The sequence below is a fragment of the Equus quagga genome, chromosome 16, assembly GCF_021613505.1.
Source record: "Equus quagga isolate Etosha38 chromosome 16, UCLA_HA_Equagga_1.0, whole genome shotgun sequence".
Classification (NCBI taxonomy): domain Eukaryota; kingdom Metazoa; phylum Chordata; class Mammalia; order Perissodactyla; family Equidae; genus Equus; species Equus quagga.
The window spans coordinates 1,202,014-1,219,517 of record NC_060282.1 but is presented as its reverse complement, the minus strand read 5'-3'; the positions used below and the strand labels follow the sequence as shown (position 1 = coordinate 1,219,517).

Below are 17,504 nucleotides of genomic sequence, written 5' to 3'. Positions count from 1 at the left end.
GCCCGACGCGAGGGGCGGGGCTTCTGGCCTCGCCGGTGAGATGGGGGGCAGGTGAGGCAGGTGAGGCTGCCGGGGCGGCGCCGAGGCCCGGGCGGGGCCTCCGCCAGCACAGGGGACCCCCACGACCCCCGGACACCCCCACCCGACCCCGCACAGAGGACCCCGCTCGCACACATGAGCACCTGGGACCCCACGGGCACACGGACCCCGCGGACACAGATCCCCCCAGCGACCACATACACACCGATGCCCACAAGCATAGGGGAGCCACGCACACAGGGGACCTGCCCACACCTGTGGACCCCACACACACACCAGTCCCCTCCCAGAACAACCCCCATCGCCTGAATCCCACCACATTGGACCCCATAGACACACCCACTCCCACATGTGTAGGGTACCTGCACATACAGGGTACTCTGCACACACCCACCCTGCATGGACAGGGGACTCCACAGGCACATGGGGACCCGCACACACAAGGGATGCCAGACACACTGACCCCACACACAACAGTGCCCACACATATAGAGGACCCTGCACACACCAACCCTCCGCCCACATAGATGGGACTCCATAGGCACACAGGGACCCCCACACACATGGAAGCCCCACACACATGGGACCCTACATGCACACCAGGTCCCACACATGCTGATCACCCAGGCACACACCAGCATCACACATACAGGAGAGCCCGCATGCACACAGGGATCCCTTGAGCACTGACCCCACACACAAGCAGAGGACTCCACATTCACTGAACCCCCCCCCCCCATACTGACTGCAAGCACAGGGACCCTCCCCCACAGGCTCCCGCACACACATGGGACCCTACACGAACGCAGAGTCCTCTACACACTGAGGACCCCGAAAGTACCAACTCTCACATGAGAGGGGACCCAGCATGCACACCGAGCCACCCACACTGATGTGCTCCCTGCACACACACGTCGACCCCTCCCCCCACAGAAACCCTTCGCTGCCCCAGATGCCTCCATGGCCTCAGTGTCCCCCCAAACACCTCAGATCACTGCTCAGAACCCCAGTTCCCCATCAGGCCCTCCCTCAGGGCCCCTCTCCCCACTTAGGCCCTGCCCTGTGCTCAACTGTCTGTCCAAGCTATGTCCCCCACCCCTGCCGCTCCCCTCAGTACTCCCTTCCCTGTCGCAATGCCTGAACCCTCTTTCTGCCCGTCTCCAGTCACCCTCCTTCTGCCCGTCTCCAGTCACCCTCCTTGTCCTTCTTGCCATGTGATCCTATTTTCTCGATTTTCAGGGTCACTTCCAGTTTCATTAGTTCCTTCCCCAAACACTCAGCAATACCCCACTGGTGCCCACATGGGAACATGGGTGTGGGGTCAGACCAGTGCCTGGGTAAGGGTGCTGCCATGCATTACCTGTGCAGTGGGGGGGGGGGGGGGGGGGACCCTGACCCAGCCTAGGCAGGGGGGGCCTCCCAGGGGAAATGAACTTTGGGATCAGCCACCTGGACCAGAGAGAGGGGTGTTGCTTCCGAGGCCAGGACAAGAGAGGGTTGGGGGCACGGAGGGGTTGATGCCTCGGGTGGGCTGGGGGCCGTGTGAGGCACAGAGGCTGCAGCATAGCAGGCTGGGCTCAGGTTTGTGCCCGAGGACAAAGCTTGTCCAGCTGGCCGCCCATGGTTTAGAGCAGGGAGGTGGGTACCTGACACCCGACCTTGGGGGTTGTGGTCAAGGCCTGGGACCAGAGGATGGAGGGGCGGAGGGGACAAGCTGTGGCCAGATGTTCTTGCTGAGCATTCTGGGCACACATGCCAATAACCAGGGGCGTGCAGGGGGCTAGGAATGTGGAGGGGAGCTGTGTGTGTGGGGTGCTCGTGATCCTGAGTTCCCCAGTTCGGCACCTGCCGACCCTCTGTCCACGCAGGCCCAAGGCAGCGTGCAGTGCTGTCCCCCGCTGCCTCTGCCACTCTGAGTGCACCCTCCCCTGACCTTTCCTCCCCTCCCCCCAGGAGAATGAGCAGTAAGAAGTGGAGGCCCAAAGCTGCAACAGGAAAGTGGCAGATGTCCCTCCCTGGAGCCAAGCCGAGAGCTGCTGCTGGTGAGTGAATGTGCCCCCGACCTCCATGGTGCCCCACTCCAACACTGACCTGTGAGACCCTTTTCACAGCCACTCAGGGACACTCCCTCTGAGAAGACCCTTCCCTTTGCCAGCGGCCTTCAGGGCATCTCTGGGTTGGGGACGGGTGTGTAGACTGAGGATTCAGAGACCAGACGTCCATTCCAGACCCTGACCCTGAGTCTTGTGCCTCCGGCCTGGGGTCAGGGCTGGGGGCAGTGTTCAGAGGAGCACAACTTTAGGACACATGGAGACAGGAAGAACCTGAGTGAACTGAGTACCGGTTCTGAGACAGAGCAGGGCTTAAAGCCACGTTGGGGATTCTCAGGTTAAGTATGTGGTCCATTCTGACCCTCTGTTCCACCTGGGCCATCCCAAGCTTCTCCCTGCCACTGCTCCTCCCTCAGGCCACCCTCTCCATAGTCACTTCCAGGCTGAATGGTGACAGCTTGCCCTCGGCCGAGTCCTGCTGTGGGTCAGGAAGGGCACCTCCTCCCACGCCCTCCTCCACCTGTTGTCACTCCTCTTCTCTGAGTCCCACTTCTTCTCTGTCATGGCGCTCATCCAAGTTCTCTGCTAAGCTGCCAACACCTTCCAGGCCGTGGCTCTGGGTCCCTCCAGCTCCCAGGCCTGCACTGGGGCTGCTTGCTAAGAGGGCAGTTCACCCTGTTCCCACATATGGCCCCTCTGCTTGCAGTGGGCCTGCCCCAGCCTCCAGACCTCCAAGGGCTCCCAGATCAGAGGATCTGGAGAGATGGTGGTGCCTGCTCTTCCATGCCAAGCCGGGGTCAGACCTGAGTTCCCCAAAATAGCCCCAGCCGCGTCTGAGGCGGCAGCTCTCCTGGAATGAGGATGATGGGCTCAGGTGCCGCGTGCTGCTTCCGCAGTCTCAAGCCCTGGGAACACACACTGCAGTAAACAGGGGGCGGGGCAGGTGGACCGGGACGCCGGCCAGGAAGCTGGCGGGCTCTGTGTGTGGGGGGGACTGTTCTTCAGTTCTGTACCTGCTGACTGTCCACCTCGGTCTTCGCCCCAGCCCTCATCCCGTACACCCCAAACACTGCCTGGACAGCTCCTGCAGCGGCCTGCCCTGGCCCACCTGGCCAGGATGCCTGGGTCCTCTACAGGAAAACCTCTGCCTCAGTTTCCCTGAACAAGCTCCCTCCTTGGGCACCCTCTACCTGCCAAGCATTGGGCCAGCCTGAGACGGCCGGCTGTCGCATGGTCTTTGCAGTGCCCTGTATGGTGGGCACCAGCCTCACTTTGCAAATGTGAAAATGGTCCCACAGATGTCCTGCAGCCAGCCTGGCCACAGCACGCAGTCCGCCAGGCTCCTGGTCCTCTGCAGGTACCAGTAGGTTTCTCACATAGCCACCACAGCCCCACAGATTGTCCAGAGACTGCCCCCGTCCATGTCGCCCCGGGCTTACCTGGCCTTGGGTCTGCAGCACCTCAAGACCCTCGCTCCGGAGTTGCTCCAGGGCCATGGCCAGCTCCAGCCCCTCCACGCGCACCCAGGCCTGCTCCTCCTGCAGCTGCTGCAGCCACAGCTGCTCCTCTTGCCACAGCTGCTCCTGCCACAGCTGCTCCTCCTGCCACAGCTGCATCTGCAGCTGGACCTGCCGCCGCCGGTCCTCCAGCAGCAGCTGCTCCTGGGCCAGGCACAGCTGGACTTCATGGAGCCTCAGCAGCTCTGGGCCCAGGCCCGGCATGAGGTCCCCTGCACCGCAGCCTTCCATGTCCGAAGCGGGGACTAGCACCATCTCGGACCCCAGAGCGGCAGCCTGCACTGGCCTCTTGGCCGCCTGTGGCTGCTCTGGCCTTGTCACCTTGGGGTGTCCCTGGGGAGCTGGCTTGCTGCTGGTCACGTGCTCCGAAGGGGCCACCCCCACCTCATCCTGAAGGCCCCCTGTGGCGGGGGGCGGGGGCTCAGCCTCAGGGCCCTGCCGCCCCGTGGCCTGCTGTGCCCTGCCTGCCCTCCTGGCTCGGGGTTTTCGAGCTCGACTTCGCTTCCCAGACATGGCCCTGATCTGGCGCCTCTTTCACCAGGTGTCTGCTCCCCAGGGGCCCTGGCTCATCAGCTGGCTGGCCTCGGTCAGGCGGGCTCAGAGGGCATCCCTGGGAGGCCACAGTGGGCCCTCTGCTCCTGCGGCCCCCTCGTGCCTGCCCTGCCCCTTGGCTGGTGCCCGTGGCGCTGCCGCTCCGGGCCTCGGCTCTGCCTTTGGACCTCACGGGCCCCCCTCGGCGGGCCGGGCCACGCCAGGAAGTTTATAGGGACTCGGCGGCGCGGTGGCTCACCCAGGCGCGAGGGCTGACTAACGTGCTGACACAGGGCGCGGGACTTTACGGCCACAGGCCTTGCTGGCCAGACTGGGAGGGAGACTGAGAGAAGCCGGAGGAGGTGCTCCGGCAGCCAGACTGCCGGCTGCGAGTAGCACGAGTCTGGTCCTGCCCTGGGCGGGCACTGGTGCCCCCGCCCCCTTCCAACCCCGGCACCCCCGTCCCACCCTGGGCTCGGGGAACTCGAACTCCAGCCCACAGGGCCAGGAGCTGCATCCCCAGCCGCACGGACCATCCTGACAAGACTCACTGGTCACAGACGGTCCCAACCCAACTAACATGGGAGACCCCAGCCCCCCAGCCGGTGTGCTCAGAGGAGCCGCGCAGGGGCTGGAGCTTGCGTGGTGCTCTGTGGAGAGGGTGGACCCACTCGTCCCAGCCGCGTGGCCTCCTGCTGGGGCCAGGCTGCGCTTGGGGCTGGTGGGAGAGACTGGGCAAGGAAGTGGTCAGCCTGTCCTGGTTGGGGGGCCGGCTGCCCTGCCCACAGAAATGGAGGTGTGAGGAGCCCCGACCGGGCCAGCCTTTGGGCTCTCAGGGATCCCTGGGAGGGGATGCCGCCGAGCCTGAGTGCCGGCGTCCCCTGGGCTTCCTGTTGGGAGGGAGGCTCCAGGGGGAGGGGGCTCCTCCCCAGCGTTTCCCCAGCCTGGGGCCGCTGACTCACACCCACGCCCAGGGCCCCGTCCCAGCCAGCTCTGCCACACTGGCCCGACTGGTTTGCCTGGCCCAGCCCTGCCAGCGCACCTCCTCCCGCTCAGCTCTTGCCCCACAGGCCACAGAGGGAGGTAGACAGCCGGTCACCACCTGGGCATCGCGGGTGGACACACAGAGAGGGAGACCGGCCGTGGCGAGGAAGGGGCACCAGGTGAGGGCAGTGTTAGGGCTGGGGTCCGGCGGGCAGGCTGCGCTGCGACCAGAGCTTCAGGCGCCTGGGCTCCCCAGCGCGGCGCTCCGGAGCCGGCGCAGGGCGGTCCTGCCGCGACCGCTCACCGGCGCCCCCTGCGGCGCCCCGTGGGGAGGCTGCGTCCGCTGTAGAGGACCGGCCGGCCGCCTGCTCGTTACAGCTTCCCCGCGGGGGCGCTCCCGAACAGCCGGGACGCAGAAGCCCCTCTGGTGGCCTGTGAACGCCTCCTGAGGCTGATGGGGGGTCCACGCCCCAACCGTGCTGAGTGCCCCCTGCCCCAGGGAAGGCAGGAGAGAGCCGCCTGCCGCAGAGGAGGACCGGCCAGCAGGCGAAGGGCGTGGATGCGCGTGTGCATGCACGAGAGCACGTGCGTGTGCGTGGATGCGCGCGTGTGCTCGCGGAGCGGGCCTGCAGCACGCACGGAGCAGCGTGTCCTCCTGGGAGCGGGCGGAGCGAGCCGGCCCTCCCTGCTCGCAGCGCCCCCGCCCTGCATTTTCCCAGTGGACGGGGCGGCACCGTGCCCGCCTCCAGGGCCACGGCCTCTCCGGCCTCTCCGGAGTCCCTCTCCCTCAGGCCTCTAGCTCGCCGCGGTAGTTGGGGGCCGCCCTCCTCCCGCCGGGTCCACCGTGTCTCCGCTCTGCATGCTGTCGCCCTCCTGTGGCAGGAACCAACCTCGGGACGGGCAGGCGGGGTTACCCCGCGGGCGTCCCGGGGACAGGAGGGCATGTCATCGCCTCAGTGTCCCCCCGTGGCTCTTGGGCTCCTTCCTTGCCCTCTCAGGGTGCGCAGCCTCCATTGCGGTCTCGGCACTGGTCTCCAGAATTGTATCTTTACCCAAACCTTCCTCCTGCACCCCAAACCCATATTCAGCTGCAACCCAGCCCTCTTCTGGGGGTCCTCAAATTCAAGAGCGCATAGAAATGGGAACCCCTCATCCCCTTCTCCTCCAGTGCCCTGCCGACGCTGCGACTGCTCCCGCTCACCCTGAGCCCAAGTCCCACCCCCGCATTCAGCTCTCTGCTTCTCTCTCTCCCCTCCCTTCTGCCCTGGTCCCACGACTTCTTGCCTCCTGACTGTACCCACCTCTCACCTCCCATTTTGCTTCTAGTCTATTCTCCACGGAGCAGCAGTCTCGAGTCTCGCATGCACTTTATCCTGCGTGGTGGTGCTGGCCTTACCCCCAGGAGATACTCCCACTACCACCTTTGTACCTGCGCCCCCCAAGGGCCAGGATAAGGAGCCCAACCTTGTCCTGAGGACAGGGGTGGGTCACAGAAGGTTTGTAAAGTCTTGACTATCGATTTTATACAAGTCCTATATGCCCAATGTATTATCAGGGTTTTGGATTATGCACAATAAAAACAAATTTTATGCAATTTAAGCAGATGGAAAGTATTGGAAGGATATCCAGTAGCTGGAGATCTGCCTTGGAAAGCGGCAGAAATGAGAGAAAGCAGAGGACACAGGCAATGTCAGACCCAGAAAAAGCCTGGCTAGGATGTCCCTGTCACTGGAGGCGCTCTCATTGTCAGGGAGCAGGGGGGTGTCTGCCCCCCTCCTTCCCCCGTTGTGTGAAGTGGGCTCCCACGGAATTCTCCAGAGCGGCACCTGACCTTACCAGGTAGGAGTCCGGAGGCTTCAGCAGGCCAGTCCCGTCTTCTCTAAGGCCAGCTGCTCTGTGGGACGTGGACTAAGACGAGCTGGGCCCTGCTGCATCACCTCTTTCTGTATGAGGTGGGTCCCCAGCCCAGAGGCCAGGCCTGTGCACACGGGGTCCGCAGTTCTGTGCAGATGGCGGCACGGGCCAATGAGCAGGCATGAGCAGCCAACCCGGCAGGAACCTCGATTTCAGCCAGAATAAACAGTGTCCGCTTCACAATGGAAGGTGTCAAATAGGACTGCTCTGCTCGGGGCTGGGGACCCGGAGGTTGAGGACGTGTACCACAGCCACTCTGTTCACAGGCCTGTGCATAAGCACTGAGTGGCTGAGGAGAGAGGCTGGCCAACGTCCATAGGGCAGTTGTGATGTCCACCTGGGTGTCCAATGCCTCCTCTGCAGTGGACTCCCTGGATGTCTCTGTGAGACGCAGAGCTGGCCCCATGTGCTTGATGGTCCTGAGCCTGCCCCCACCGCAGGTCCTCGCGTGTCCTTTCCCAGCCTGCCTGTCACCATTGTTCCAGTCTTGTTCATTTCAGGCTCCTGATGCACCAGCCAAGCCTTTCTCCAATATCCTGGAGTCAGTTTATCGGCACACTGCAGGCCGTTCTTCCCATCCCTAGGAAGTGAATTACCAGGTGCCCCTGGGGGATCTCCCTCCACTGCTGTCCTTCAGGACCTCCGGAGAGAAGAGCTGTCATGTGGCAGTGGTCAGTTTGAGTCAGTGCCACCATGTGGACATGGCTGTCTGTACTGCAAGGCCGAGTCCTTCCCTCCTCCATCGGCTCCCCTCCCAGGAACCCATGGGTGTGGGTTGAGAACTGGCATCAAGACGATAATAGAGGAGAATGTGACATGGTTGGGCCAGGGAATGTACTCGTGCCTCTGTGTGTCCCATTTCTATGGGCTGGTGGATTGCTGCTCTGTCCGCCGAGGCCCTGAGTCCCGGGTGAGGCCCCCGCCCCTGGTGAGTAGCTCAGGCTGCATGTTCTCTGGTGCCCGAGTTGGACTCCCTGTCTCCCACAGAGCCCGATCACACGCCAGGAGCTCTTCTCCAAACCAAGAGGAGTGTTCTGCCACAGAAGGTACGGCCTTGCTCTGTAACCCAGGGTCTGCTGCGGCTCTGCGCAGAGGCTCCACACAGCATCCTTCCTGCCTGCAAGGATCTTCAGCACCCCAGACCTGCTGATCATGGGGTCCCGGCAGCATGACGGTGCCCGCCTCAGCCAGAACGTCTGGGCCCTGCTGGAGCCATTAGCCTTCAGGGCCTCTCAGGAAGCGGGGTGGAGTGGTAGTCCCAAGGACCGGATGTGCTGCTCTCCAGTCCTGAGACCGGCCGAGCACTGGGCCTGTTTGCTGATGGAAGGAGGCACAAGGCTCAACAATTTATCTCTTGCCTTAGGATGTCCTAGCATATCCCAGATCTGTGAACCCTAAAACTTCATCAGGATGCTTTCTCTCCCACCCTCTGGAACTCCCCGGATCAGGGAGATGTCAAGATGGTCTAGATTCCTGTATTAGTTTCCTGTAGCTGCTGGAACAATTAACACACATTTACTGTCTTAAAACAATGCAAATTTATTCTCTCGCAGTAACATAGGTTAGCAGGAGGACACAGGCCTCAGTGGCTTACGTCAAGGACTCAGCAAGCCTGCGATCCTTCTGGAAGCTCTAGAGGAGCATCTGTTTCCTTGGCCTTTTCCAGCTTCTAGAGGCCACCCACATTCCTTGGCTCATGGCCCCTTCCTCCATCTTCAAAGTCAGCATCTCTCTGACCTGCTTCCAAATTCACAGCTCTCTCTGAGTCTCCTGCCTCCCTCTTCCGCTCTGAAGGACCCTTGTGATTACATTGGACCTACCCAGATCACCCAGGATGATCTCCCTATTTCAAGGTCAGCTCATTAGCAACTCTACTTCCATCTCAGTCTTTTTTTTTTCCCCCTCTTTTTTCTCCCCAAATCCCCCCATACATAGTTGTATATTTTAGTTGTGGGTCCTTGTAGTTGTGGCATGTGGGACGCCACCTCAACATGGCCTAATGAGTGGTGCCATGTCTGCACCCAGGATCTGAATCTGGGAAACCCTGGGCTGCCAAAGCAGAGCGCACAAACTTAACCACTCGGCCACAGGGCCGGCCCCTTCCATCTCGGTCTTACTTCCCTTTTGCCAGGTAACAACATATTCACAGGTTCCAGGGAACAGGACATGGACATCTTTCGGGGTCATTTTCTGCCAACCACAGTCCCTGTGCCCAACATTATGACAGAAAGCCAGAGAGGAGCCATTGTCCTGAGATAAGACAGGAAGGTGTAATGCTGTCTTTGCCATGTGAGGGTGAGCTGCTTCTGATCCCCCCCACGGTGGGTATCGAGAAGAAAGCATTTGCCAAGTCAGTAGTTACATAGCAAAGTGCCAGAGGCTGTGCTGATCTGCTCCGGTGCAGACACCCCTTCCAGCACGGCAGCTCTGATTGGTTATGCCACTGTTTAAGATTTCTATAGTCTTGTCACCTTCCACCACTATTAATTTGTTTTCCGCAAAGGCCAGACAGGTGGATGTGATGGAGAGGTCATGGGGATTACCACTCCTGCTTTCCTGAAGTCTTTTTGTTTAAGGCTTTATATTTTAGAGCAGTTTTAGGCTCACAGCAAAACTGAGGGGAAGGTACAGAGATTTTCCCATATGCCCTGACGCACACATGCACAGCCTCCCGCGTTATCGACGTCCCCGGGCAGAGTGGTGCATTGACACAATGAATGAACCCACATGGACCCATCATAGTTACCCAAAGCCCAGGGTTTGCCTTAGGGTTCACTCTTGGTGTTGTACATTCTATGGGTTGGGGCAAATGTATAATGACATGAACCCATCATTATGGTATCATACAGAGTATTTCCGCTGCCCTAAAACTATCTCCTTCGTCAGCCTCCAGAGAAGCCAGGTGTGCCCTTTGGTGTGGTATTTTTTAGGTCCTGATGTGGGAGGCAGAGCCAGAGAGACTGAGGCTGGGCTCTGGCAGTGGAACGGCATGACTGTGAGTGGAGTCAGAGTGTCTGGTGATGTCAGCGTTTCTGTGGGTCAGGAGTCCATACACAGCTCAGCTGGGTGCTCTGCAGTGTCTCTCACAGGCTGGTGTCAGGACATCAGCCAGGGCTGCAGCCTCCTCCTGGGGCTTGACTGGGGAAGGGTTTGCTTCCTTCTGGGCTGTTGGGTAAGGGCCTCAGTTTCTTGCTGGCTGTCAGTCTTGCCACGTAGGCCTCTCCAGAGGGCATCTTACAATATCTATTTTACACATTCGGGAACTGGAGAAATAACTATAGAGTGAGTCTGCAGAACTACCAGTATGATAGGAACTCGGGCCAAGATTCCAGAATCTCCTGTCCATGATAAGCCTCCATTTTTTTTTTTTTTTTTGAGGAAGATCAGCGCTGAGCTAACTGCTGCCAATCCTCCTCTTTTTGCTGAGGAAGACTGGCCCTGAGCTAACATCCGTGCCCATCTTCCTCTATTTTATATGTGGGACACCTACCATAGCATGGCTTGCCAAGAAGTGCCATATCTGCACATGGCATCTGAACCAGCAAACCCCGGGCCACTGAAGCGGGACGTGCGCACTTCACCGCTGTGTCACCGGGCGGCCCATGAGCCTCCATTGGCTAGTGGACCGTAGTGGTGTTTTGGGGCCCCAGGAATTCATTCAGAACCAGTGCTTAGTTCCTGGCCATTGCCCTTCCTTCAGGGCATAGTCATCTCAGTAAATGGACAGGGGTCCTTTGTGGGGCTCAGAGGCAGATTTACTGTACACATGGTGACGGGTTGCAGGGTCTCTCCTGCAGGGGTCCGGGCTTCTCTTTTAACCACAGGGCCTAATTTGGCTCGTTGTGATACTGCTTCGGGCCTGGCTGGCTAGCACCGCCTTTCCCATTGGTGAGGAGCTTGGTACCACGTTCAAGGACAAGAGCACAACCAAGTCGTTTGCATGATTGTATCTTTTGGGGTGTCTTTCCCGGCACCATTCTGGTACCAAGTACTGTACCTGTCAGAATGCAGTGAGAAAAACAGAAAACTTATTAAACTTAAAAGACACACTTTAATATGAGGAGTTGGTCGAACAACGGTTGGAAGTCTACAGAAGCAAGAGGGGCACACGGAGGCAGCACAGGGATAATTTTGGAAACAGCCATCTCCCCCAGGGTGGGAACAGAGGAGCCACGGGGTGGTCAGCACTCAGAAGCTTGTGGGAGGGGGCGTGTGGAGCAGGGGCCTGTTTCTGAAGGGAGGTCATTACCTGGGCCGCCGTTCAGCCTCAGGAGCTCAGCGGAGGGCCCCAAAGAGTGGGGACTTTGCCGAGCTCTTTCTCCAGCCTCCAAGAGGACAGAGTGGGGCCTGATCTTGGGACAGAGAGAGAAGTGGAGATTGGAGCCAACTGCAGCTGGGCCCAGCTTCTCCTGCGGGGGCGAATGGCCATTCTGGGGCAACACCGACAGGAACAGTCAGCAGACAGGAAGGAGCAGAACTAACAGGGAGCCAGTCGGCAAAGGAGAAGGTGTGGCTGCAGTATGGGTCTCACCTCAGAAGCAGGGTAGAGAGGTGGGGTTGGGGCTGAGACTGGCCATGGCAGCCGGCCCCCACTTACCTGCGATGGGGCCATGATAGCTTTCAGAAAGCCAGGCGCTCATGGATCCTTTCTAGGACCACTACGGGCACCAATAGTTATAGCTCCGTTTCCCTGGAAGATGGAGCCGAAGAAGGCTTGGTTGAGAGGTGTCATTCCCAAACGTGAGTGAAGGAAGAGGAAGGTGAGGCAGAGAATCCAGTGAGGCCCGCCCCAGCTCGCCACCGCCCCATTTTCGGGTTATGTCATCTGTCTCCTTCGTCAGCCCCCAGAGAAGTGAGGTGTGCTCCTCAGTGTTGTATTTTTCAGGTCCTGATATGGGAGGAGGAGCTGGGGACATAAATGCTGTGGGACCGTGAGGCCTTGGGCGAGTGGCGTCTTTTTGCTCCATCCTCTCACCTTCGGGCACTATGTCAGATAATGATTCACAGCTGTTCCCAGGGTTTCTATGGCCAGTTTTCTCGGCAGTGGGTGGCCAGGTCCTTCTTCCTAGTCTGTCTAGTCTGGAAGCTCCACTGAATCCTGTCCACCACAGTGACCCTGCTGGTATTTGAAATCCTGGTGGCACAGCTTTCAGCGTCGCAGCAACATGCAGCCACCACAGCGTGACAACTGACAAACAGGTGGTGTGCGTCCCTGACCCGGAAGCAAACCTGGTCCTTGGCACTGAAAGCGCCGGATCTTAACCACAAGACCACCAGGGCTGGCCGGGGGCTGTTAGATGAGTCTGGCACAAATCTCCTGTATTTCACAGCAGTACGCCTTTCTCACACAAATTTTATGTTTTCTGTTCAATGATTATACATCCAAATTCTGTAATACAGTGTATGTGTCATTTTGAACAACTGTATGCTGGCTCTAACAGTGATGGCAGCTCACTCCAGAAGTTTTTAAAACGTAGAGCTTTGTAGTCACAGGGAAATTTTTAAAAAATAAATTAAAAAAATAATTTGAGCTATACTTTTTTTGCAGAGAAATATTATAGGATTCTCCACAAAAAGCATAAAATATATTAGGATAGAAATCTTTGAAGAAAGTGGGGTAGATATAAAATTTCAAGGAGAAAACCACAATGTGTCATTTCTAATGATGAAAGAAGAACGTTTTGTGTATGTTTACACAGGGTGATGATGGTATCAGATGGTTATAGCATTTGTATCCCATTAGTAACGCAAGAGTTTTATTTTAAAATTTCATCAATATACCAGAAATTTGATCCTTTGCAACTATTTAAGCTTGTTATGAAAAATTTCAGATGCCAACTTTAAAATGTACAAGGAGGTACATAGTTTTGTATTTTTCTTTTTTAAAGATTTTTATTTTTTCCTTTTTTTTCTCCCCAAAGCCCCCCCGGTACATAGTTGTGTATTCTTCGTTGTTCTTCGTTGTGGGTTCTTCTAGTTGTGGCATGTGGGAAGCTGCCTCAGCGTGGTCTGATGAGCAGTGCCATGTCCGCGCCCAGGATTCGAACCAACGAAACACTGGGCCGCCTGCAGCGGAGCGCGTGAACTTAACCACTCGGCCACGGGGCCAGCCCCCATAGTTTTGTATTTTTAAATGAGATATGCCAGCAAGAAAATTTGAGGACTGCTGGTCTAGACAACTGGATTTTTAGAACTTCACTGAAGTAACCACCCCGTGTATCGCAATAATTTACCACACCCACCCGTGTCTCACCAAGGCAGCCAGGGAATCTGCCGCTCACTGGCCCCGAGGTCCTGTCAGCATACTTTAATCACTGTTCTGCACCATTGGGAGGATCTGAGGGCTGGCAGACAGTCGAGGGCCCTGTGGACTGATTGTGACACAGAAAACTGACATTCTTCTGAGGCCAGAGAGTAAGGTCTGTTGATGTCCCTTCCAGGTAGATGCACACCTCTCCTGGTGAATGTTTGCTGGGCTAGGAGGAACGTACTGATCACATCAACAGCTGCGTAACAGATGCTAACCACTGTATTGATTTGTTCCATCAATAAGAAAACACATCTGGAACCGCAGCTGCAATTGGAACCATCTTCCAATTAAGCTTACAACCATTTAGTCACTCTCCAAAAACCATCCATTTTCTGCAGTAAGAAAGCTGGAGAATTTAGTTCTTCTGCCATGCTACTAATCTACATAATCTCTTAATTGTTGCCATATTTTCTTTGATTTACTATTCTGGTAGAACATTCAGAGCTCTTCCACTTGGCTTTTCTTAGAATAACAGTGACGGCTGTGTTGACAGTTAACATCATTTACCGCCTGCTATGTCGTGTATGTCTCAAAGATTTTATATTTATCAACTAACTAATCCTCAAAAACACCAACGAAGCCTAGGAAGCAGGTGCAATGGTTATCCCTGTTTTTGCTCAGGGATGTCAGTGGGGCTTAAATGGCAATTTTCTGATGCACAGGGTCGAACTTGGGTTTGTTCATCTGCTGTAATCTTGCATCTGTAAGACATAAGCGATTATTTTAACGAGGTCACAAAAAGTCCCTCCGGCTTCAATCTGAGAATTTAGGGATGTTTAGCTCGTCACTCTCTTTCAAGGACCCTGCGGTTCTTGAAATTTCCGTGTTCTTCTAATACGACCCTCCAGTAGCAAGAGGACAGAGAGAAGGAACATCTGCTTCTGTAGGGGCGCCTGCCAGAAGGACCTCCACGGCGGGGGTTCCACGATCAAAAAAGATGGACAACTACCAGATAGCCCCCCAGAATCCATTCACTCATAAAGATTTTAAGCCAGGCCAAGAAATCAACAGGAAAAATAGATCATCAAATGCCCCACTCCTCAGAGATCACCAGCCTGTAGATGCGCAATGCCCATTGTTCTCTGCCACCCTTGTGTCTCTGTGGGACGTTTTTCCTGCCCCATTTCTCTCTTTCCACTCCTTCTTTGTGCAGTTCTCGTCAGTTTCACATGCCGAGAGCTCGTCCAGCATTATTCTGGAGACGCCTCTCTGTCTTTGTTTCTGTCGCCCTCTCGTTAACCATGGGCACCTTGAACTTACCATGGTTGGTGGGAGTGTCACGCCCTAGTCTCTTCCCTGAGCCAATCGGTCAGATGAGAGGACAGACCAGAGCCACTTGGACCCACTCTGACGTCTTACTGGTGGGGGGGACACCACTCCCTTTTCTTGATCCTTGACATGAGGATGAGTTTTCACTGGCAGTTGTCATTCAGAGGCCTTCTAAGTTTTATCCTTCACTCTTTGGGGTGAGAATGAGTGGCTGCTTCCAATCAGGTGGTCCTCAAATTTCTGGACTTGATTGCTTTTCATTTCTCCATGCAAAACAGACAGTTTTATTCTAAAGTCATCTCCTTTGTGAAGAATCTTGTCAAAAGCAGCTGATAATAACCAAAGCGTGCAGCGAACATTCTGTTTTCTTACCTCATCTCCTAGAGCTACAAGTTCATGAAGCACATTATCTACCTTCTGATCTCTCCGGGAGAACAGCCCCTGGAGACATCGCCAAATGCCCATCCTTTCAATGACCGGCCTGCCTCCTGTCAGCCTCATCTCAGTTCCTTTGCGCCCACTCCTCGGCCTGCGGCCGATACCACGTACTTTACTTCGATTGTTGCTGTGGTAGGACCCCACTTCTGGTAGCAGCTTCTGAACCAGTCTGGGTAGGCTAGGTCTTCAGGAACAAATTCTTGATTTAAAATAACAAAGATTTATTTCTCACTCAGGCTACACGGCCACTGTGGCCCAAGGGCTCTGCTCCAGGACCCAGACCAACAGCGGAGCTGTTACATCTCTTAAAGGCTATCGAGTTCCCTCAAATTGTGAGTGGATGGCACAACTAAACCCATGATATGGGTTCCTTTAATATGTAGCATTGTCATTAACACTCAGTTCAACATACTTTATAATTCTCATTGTGACTTCTCCTTTGACCCATGGGTTATTATAAAATGTATTTTATAATTTCTAAATATGTGGGTATCTCTCGTTATATTTTTGTTATTTGATTTTAAGCTTAATTCAGCTGTATTCAGATAATGTATTCTTCATGATTTTAATTATGTGATATTTGTTAAAATGTGCTTTGTAGCTCAGTATATAGTCAATTTTGGTAAATCTTCCATGTATACTCAAAAAGAATGTGCTTCTGCAGTTACTGGGTCCCGTGTTCTCAATGTCAGCTAGCTTGAATTTGTCAACCACGTCATATCAGTTTTCTGTATTCCTACTGACGTGTTGGTCTGGTTGTTCTGACCATTACTGGGAGAGATGTGTCAACATTTCCTGCTGTGATTGTGGATTTGTCTGTTTCTCTTTTTAGTTTTGTTTGACATATTCTGAAACCCTGTGATCAGATGTGTACAGCTTTCTAAGTGCTATATCATCATGGTGAATTGATCCCTTACCATTTTAAAATACTTTTTTCTTTAACTCTAATAATGCTTATTGCTTTAAAGTTTAATTTATCTGATATTAAAATAACACTGCCAGTTTTGTTTTAATTCGTTCTTGAATAATATATATTTTGTTTTACTGTTAATGTTTCTGTATCTTTATACTTAACATGTGCTTTTTGCAAGCAACATACAGTTTTTAAAATCCAGTCTGACAATCCCTGTCTTTTCCTTGGAACTCTTTTCCGTTTACATATAGTGTAGTCAAGCATCCATCTGTGTTTTCAAATCCCTCCTTAGTGCTCACTTTAACTTTTCTGCTTACTCAGTGTTCCTTTCTACTCTCCTTTTGCCTTCTTCCAATTCATTAAAATGTTTCTATTATTCCATTTTTCCTTACTATTAGCAGTTAGGTATAAATTTGTATTTTCTGTTGCTGCATAACAAATTATCACAAACTTAGCAACTTAAAACAACACACATTTCTTACCTTCCAGTGTCTGTGGGTCGGGAACCTGAGGGTGGCTTGGTGGGCCTCCTCTCGGGGCTCGCAGGCTGCAGTCCCCCTGGAGGCTTGCGTGGGGAAGAGTTGACTTCTAAGTTCCTTCTGGTTGTTGGGAGGATTCTCTTCCTGTGGATGTCAGGCTGAGGCCTGGCTTTTTGCTGGCCATTGGCTAGAGGCGCTCTTCCATCTTAGAGGCCGTCCACAGCCCCCTGTCACATGGCCCTCTCCACAGGCGGTTCACAACACTACCATTTGCTTCCTTAAGGCCAGCAGGAGCATCCGTCTGCTCAGACGGAATCGTATGTGATGTAACGTAAACATGGGAATGACATCTGTCGCCTGTGCCATATTCCATTGGCTAGAAGCAAATCACAGATTCCACCAACACTCAGAGAAAGGGCTTACACAGAGCACTAACCACTGGGCGTCACCTTAGGGTGTGTCTGACACAACGTTCTTTCACTAATCGTTTAGTAATTACCCTAGAATTTACAAAATATCTCTGAATTCTTCAAGTCTAATATAACTGTCCACTTTCCTGACATTGCAAGGACCTTAGCATTTTTAGCTACACTTACTCTCTTCCAGCATATATGCTGTAATTTTGTGTGTGTTTTAACTCTCATATATATGTGATATTAATGTTATTGTTTTGCACATATTTACTCACACATGTATTCTTCTATCATACTTCATCCTTGCTGCACCTCCATGTCCAATCTGGCATCCTCTCTCTCTCCCTTCAGAGCACCTTTTGTTACTCTCTTCACTGTGGGTCTCCTGCTGCTGAATCCTCTTGTGAAATGAATGAGAAACCTCAAGTAAACTGGAGTCGGGGAGGCCTATGGGGAGCTCTCACCCCATCACACATGTCAATCACACCAACCAGGAAGAGAAGGGCACTTGCATCTCCCACAGGAAGTGCAACTACTTTACTACTGAAGGAAGATTTCTCTCTCCATCCAGCAGCAGCTCAGCCAATGGGAAATGCCACAGCTCAGCCAATGAGAAACACCACAGCTCAGCCAATGAGAAATGCTT

At 54.8% G+C, this 17,504-nt stretch overlaps 2 protein-coding genes across 8 annotated transcripts in view; one reads left to right on the top strand and one right to left on the bottom strand.

Moving 5' to 3' along the window:
• FAM83H (family with sequence similarity 83 member H) overlaps window positions 1–4,237 on the bottom strand; it is a 14,915-nt gene extending 10,678 nt beyond the window's left edge. The window contains exon 1 of the mRNA XM_046641818.1: window positions 3,530–4,237. Within this exon, the coding sequence (XP_046497774.1) occupies window positions 3,530–4,120 (591 nt within the window). The 5' untranslated portion in view covers window positions 4,121–4,237. The remainder of the gene's footprint in view (window positions 1–3,529) is intronic.
• On the top strand, window positions 16–17,504 carry IQANK1 (IQ motif and ankyrin repeat containing 1). Of its 7 annotated transcripts, none has more exons than XM_046641834.1 (5): window positions 16–35; window positions 1,993–2,081; window positions 7,621–8,082; window positions 15,290–15,385; window positions 17,210–17,504. In XM_046641834.1, coding segments are annotated over exons 2-5 (645 nt in total). In that variant the 5' UTR covers window positions 16–35; window positions 1,993–1,996; the 3' UTR covers window positions 17,212–17,504. The 7 variants fall into 7 exon arrangements, 3 of the variants coding, with proteins under 3 accessions (XP_046497790.1, XP_046497791.1, XP_046497789.1); XM_046641835.1 differs by lacking the exon at window positions 17,210–17,504 and having other exon boundaries at window positions 7,621–7,707; window positions 8,024–8,082; window positions 15,290–16,159; XM_046641833.1 differs by lacking the exon at window positions 17,210–17,504 and having other exon boundaries at window positions 15,290–16,159.

Coding starts and splice junctions, on each gene's coding strand:
- IQANK1 (XM_046641833.1), top strand. CDS start 1,997: ATGAGCAGTAAGAAGTGGAGGCCCAAAGCTGCAACAGGAAAGTGGCAG. Junction 2,082..7,620: donor CAAGCCGAGAGCTGCTGCTG/GTGAGTGAATGT, acceptor TCCCATCCCTAG/GAAGTGAATTACCAGGTGCC. Junction 8,083..15,289: donor GGAGTGTTCTGCCACAGAAG/GTACGGCCTTGC, acceptor TTTCTCACTCAG/GCTACACGGCCACTGTGGCC.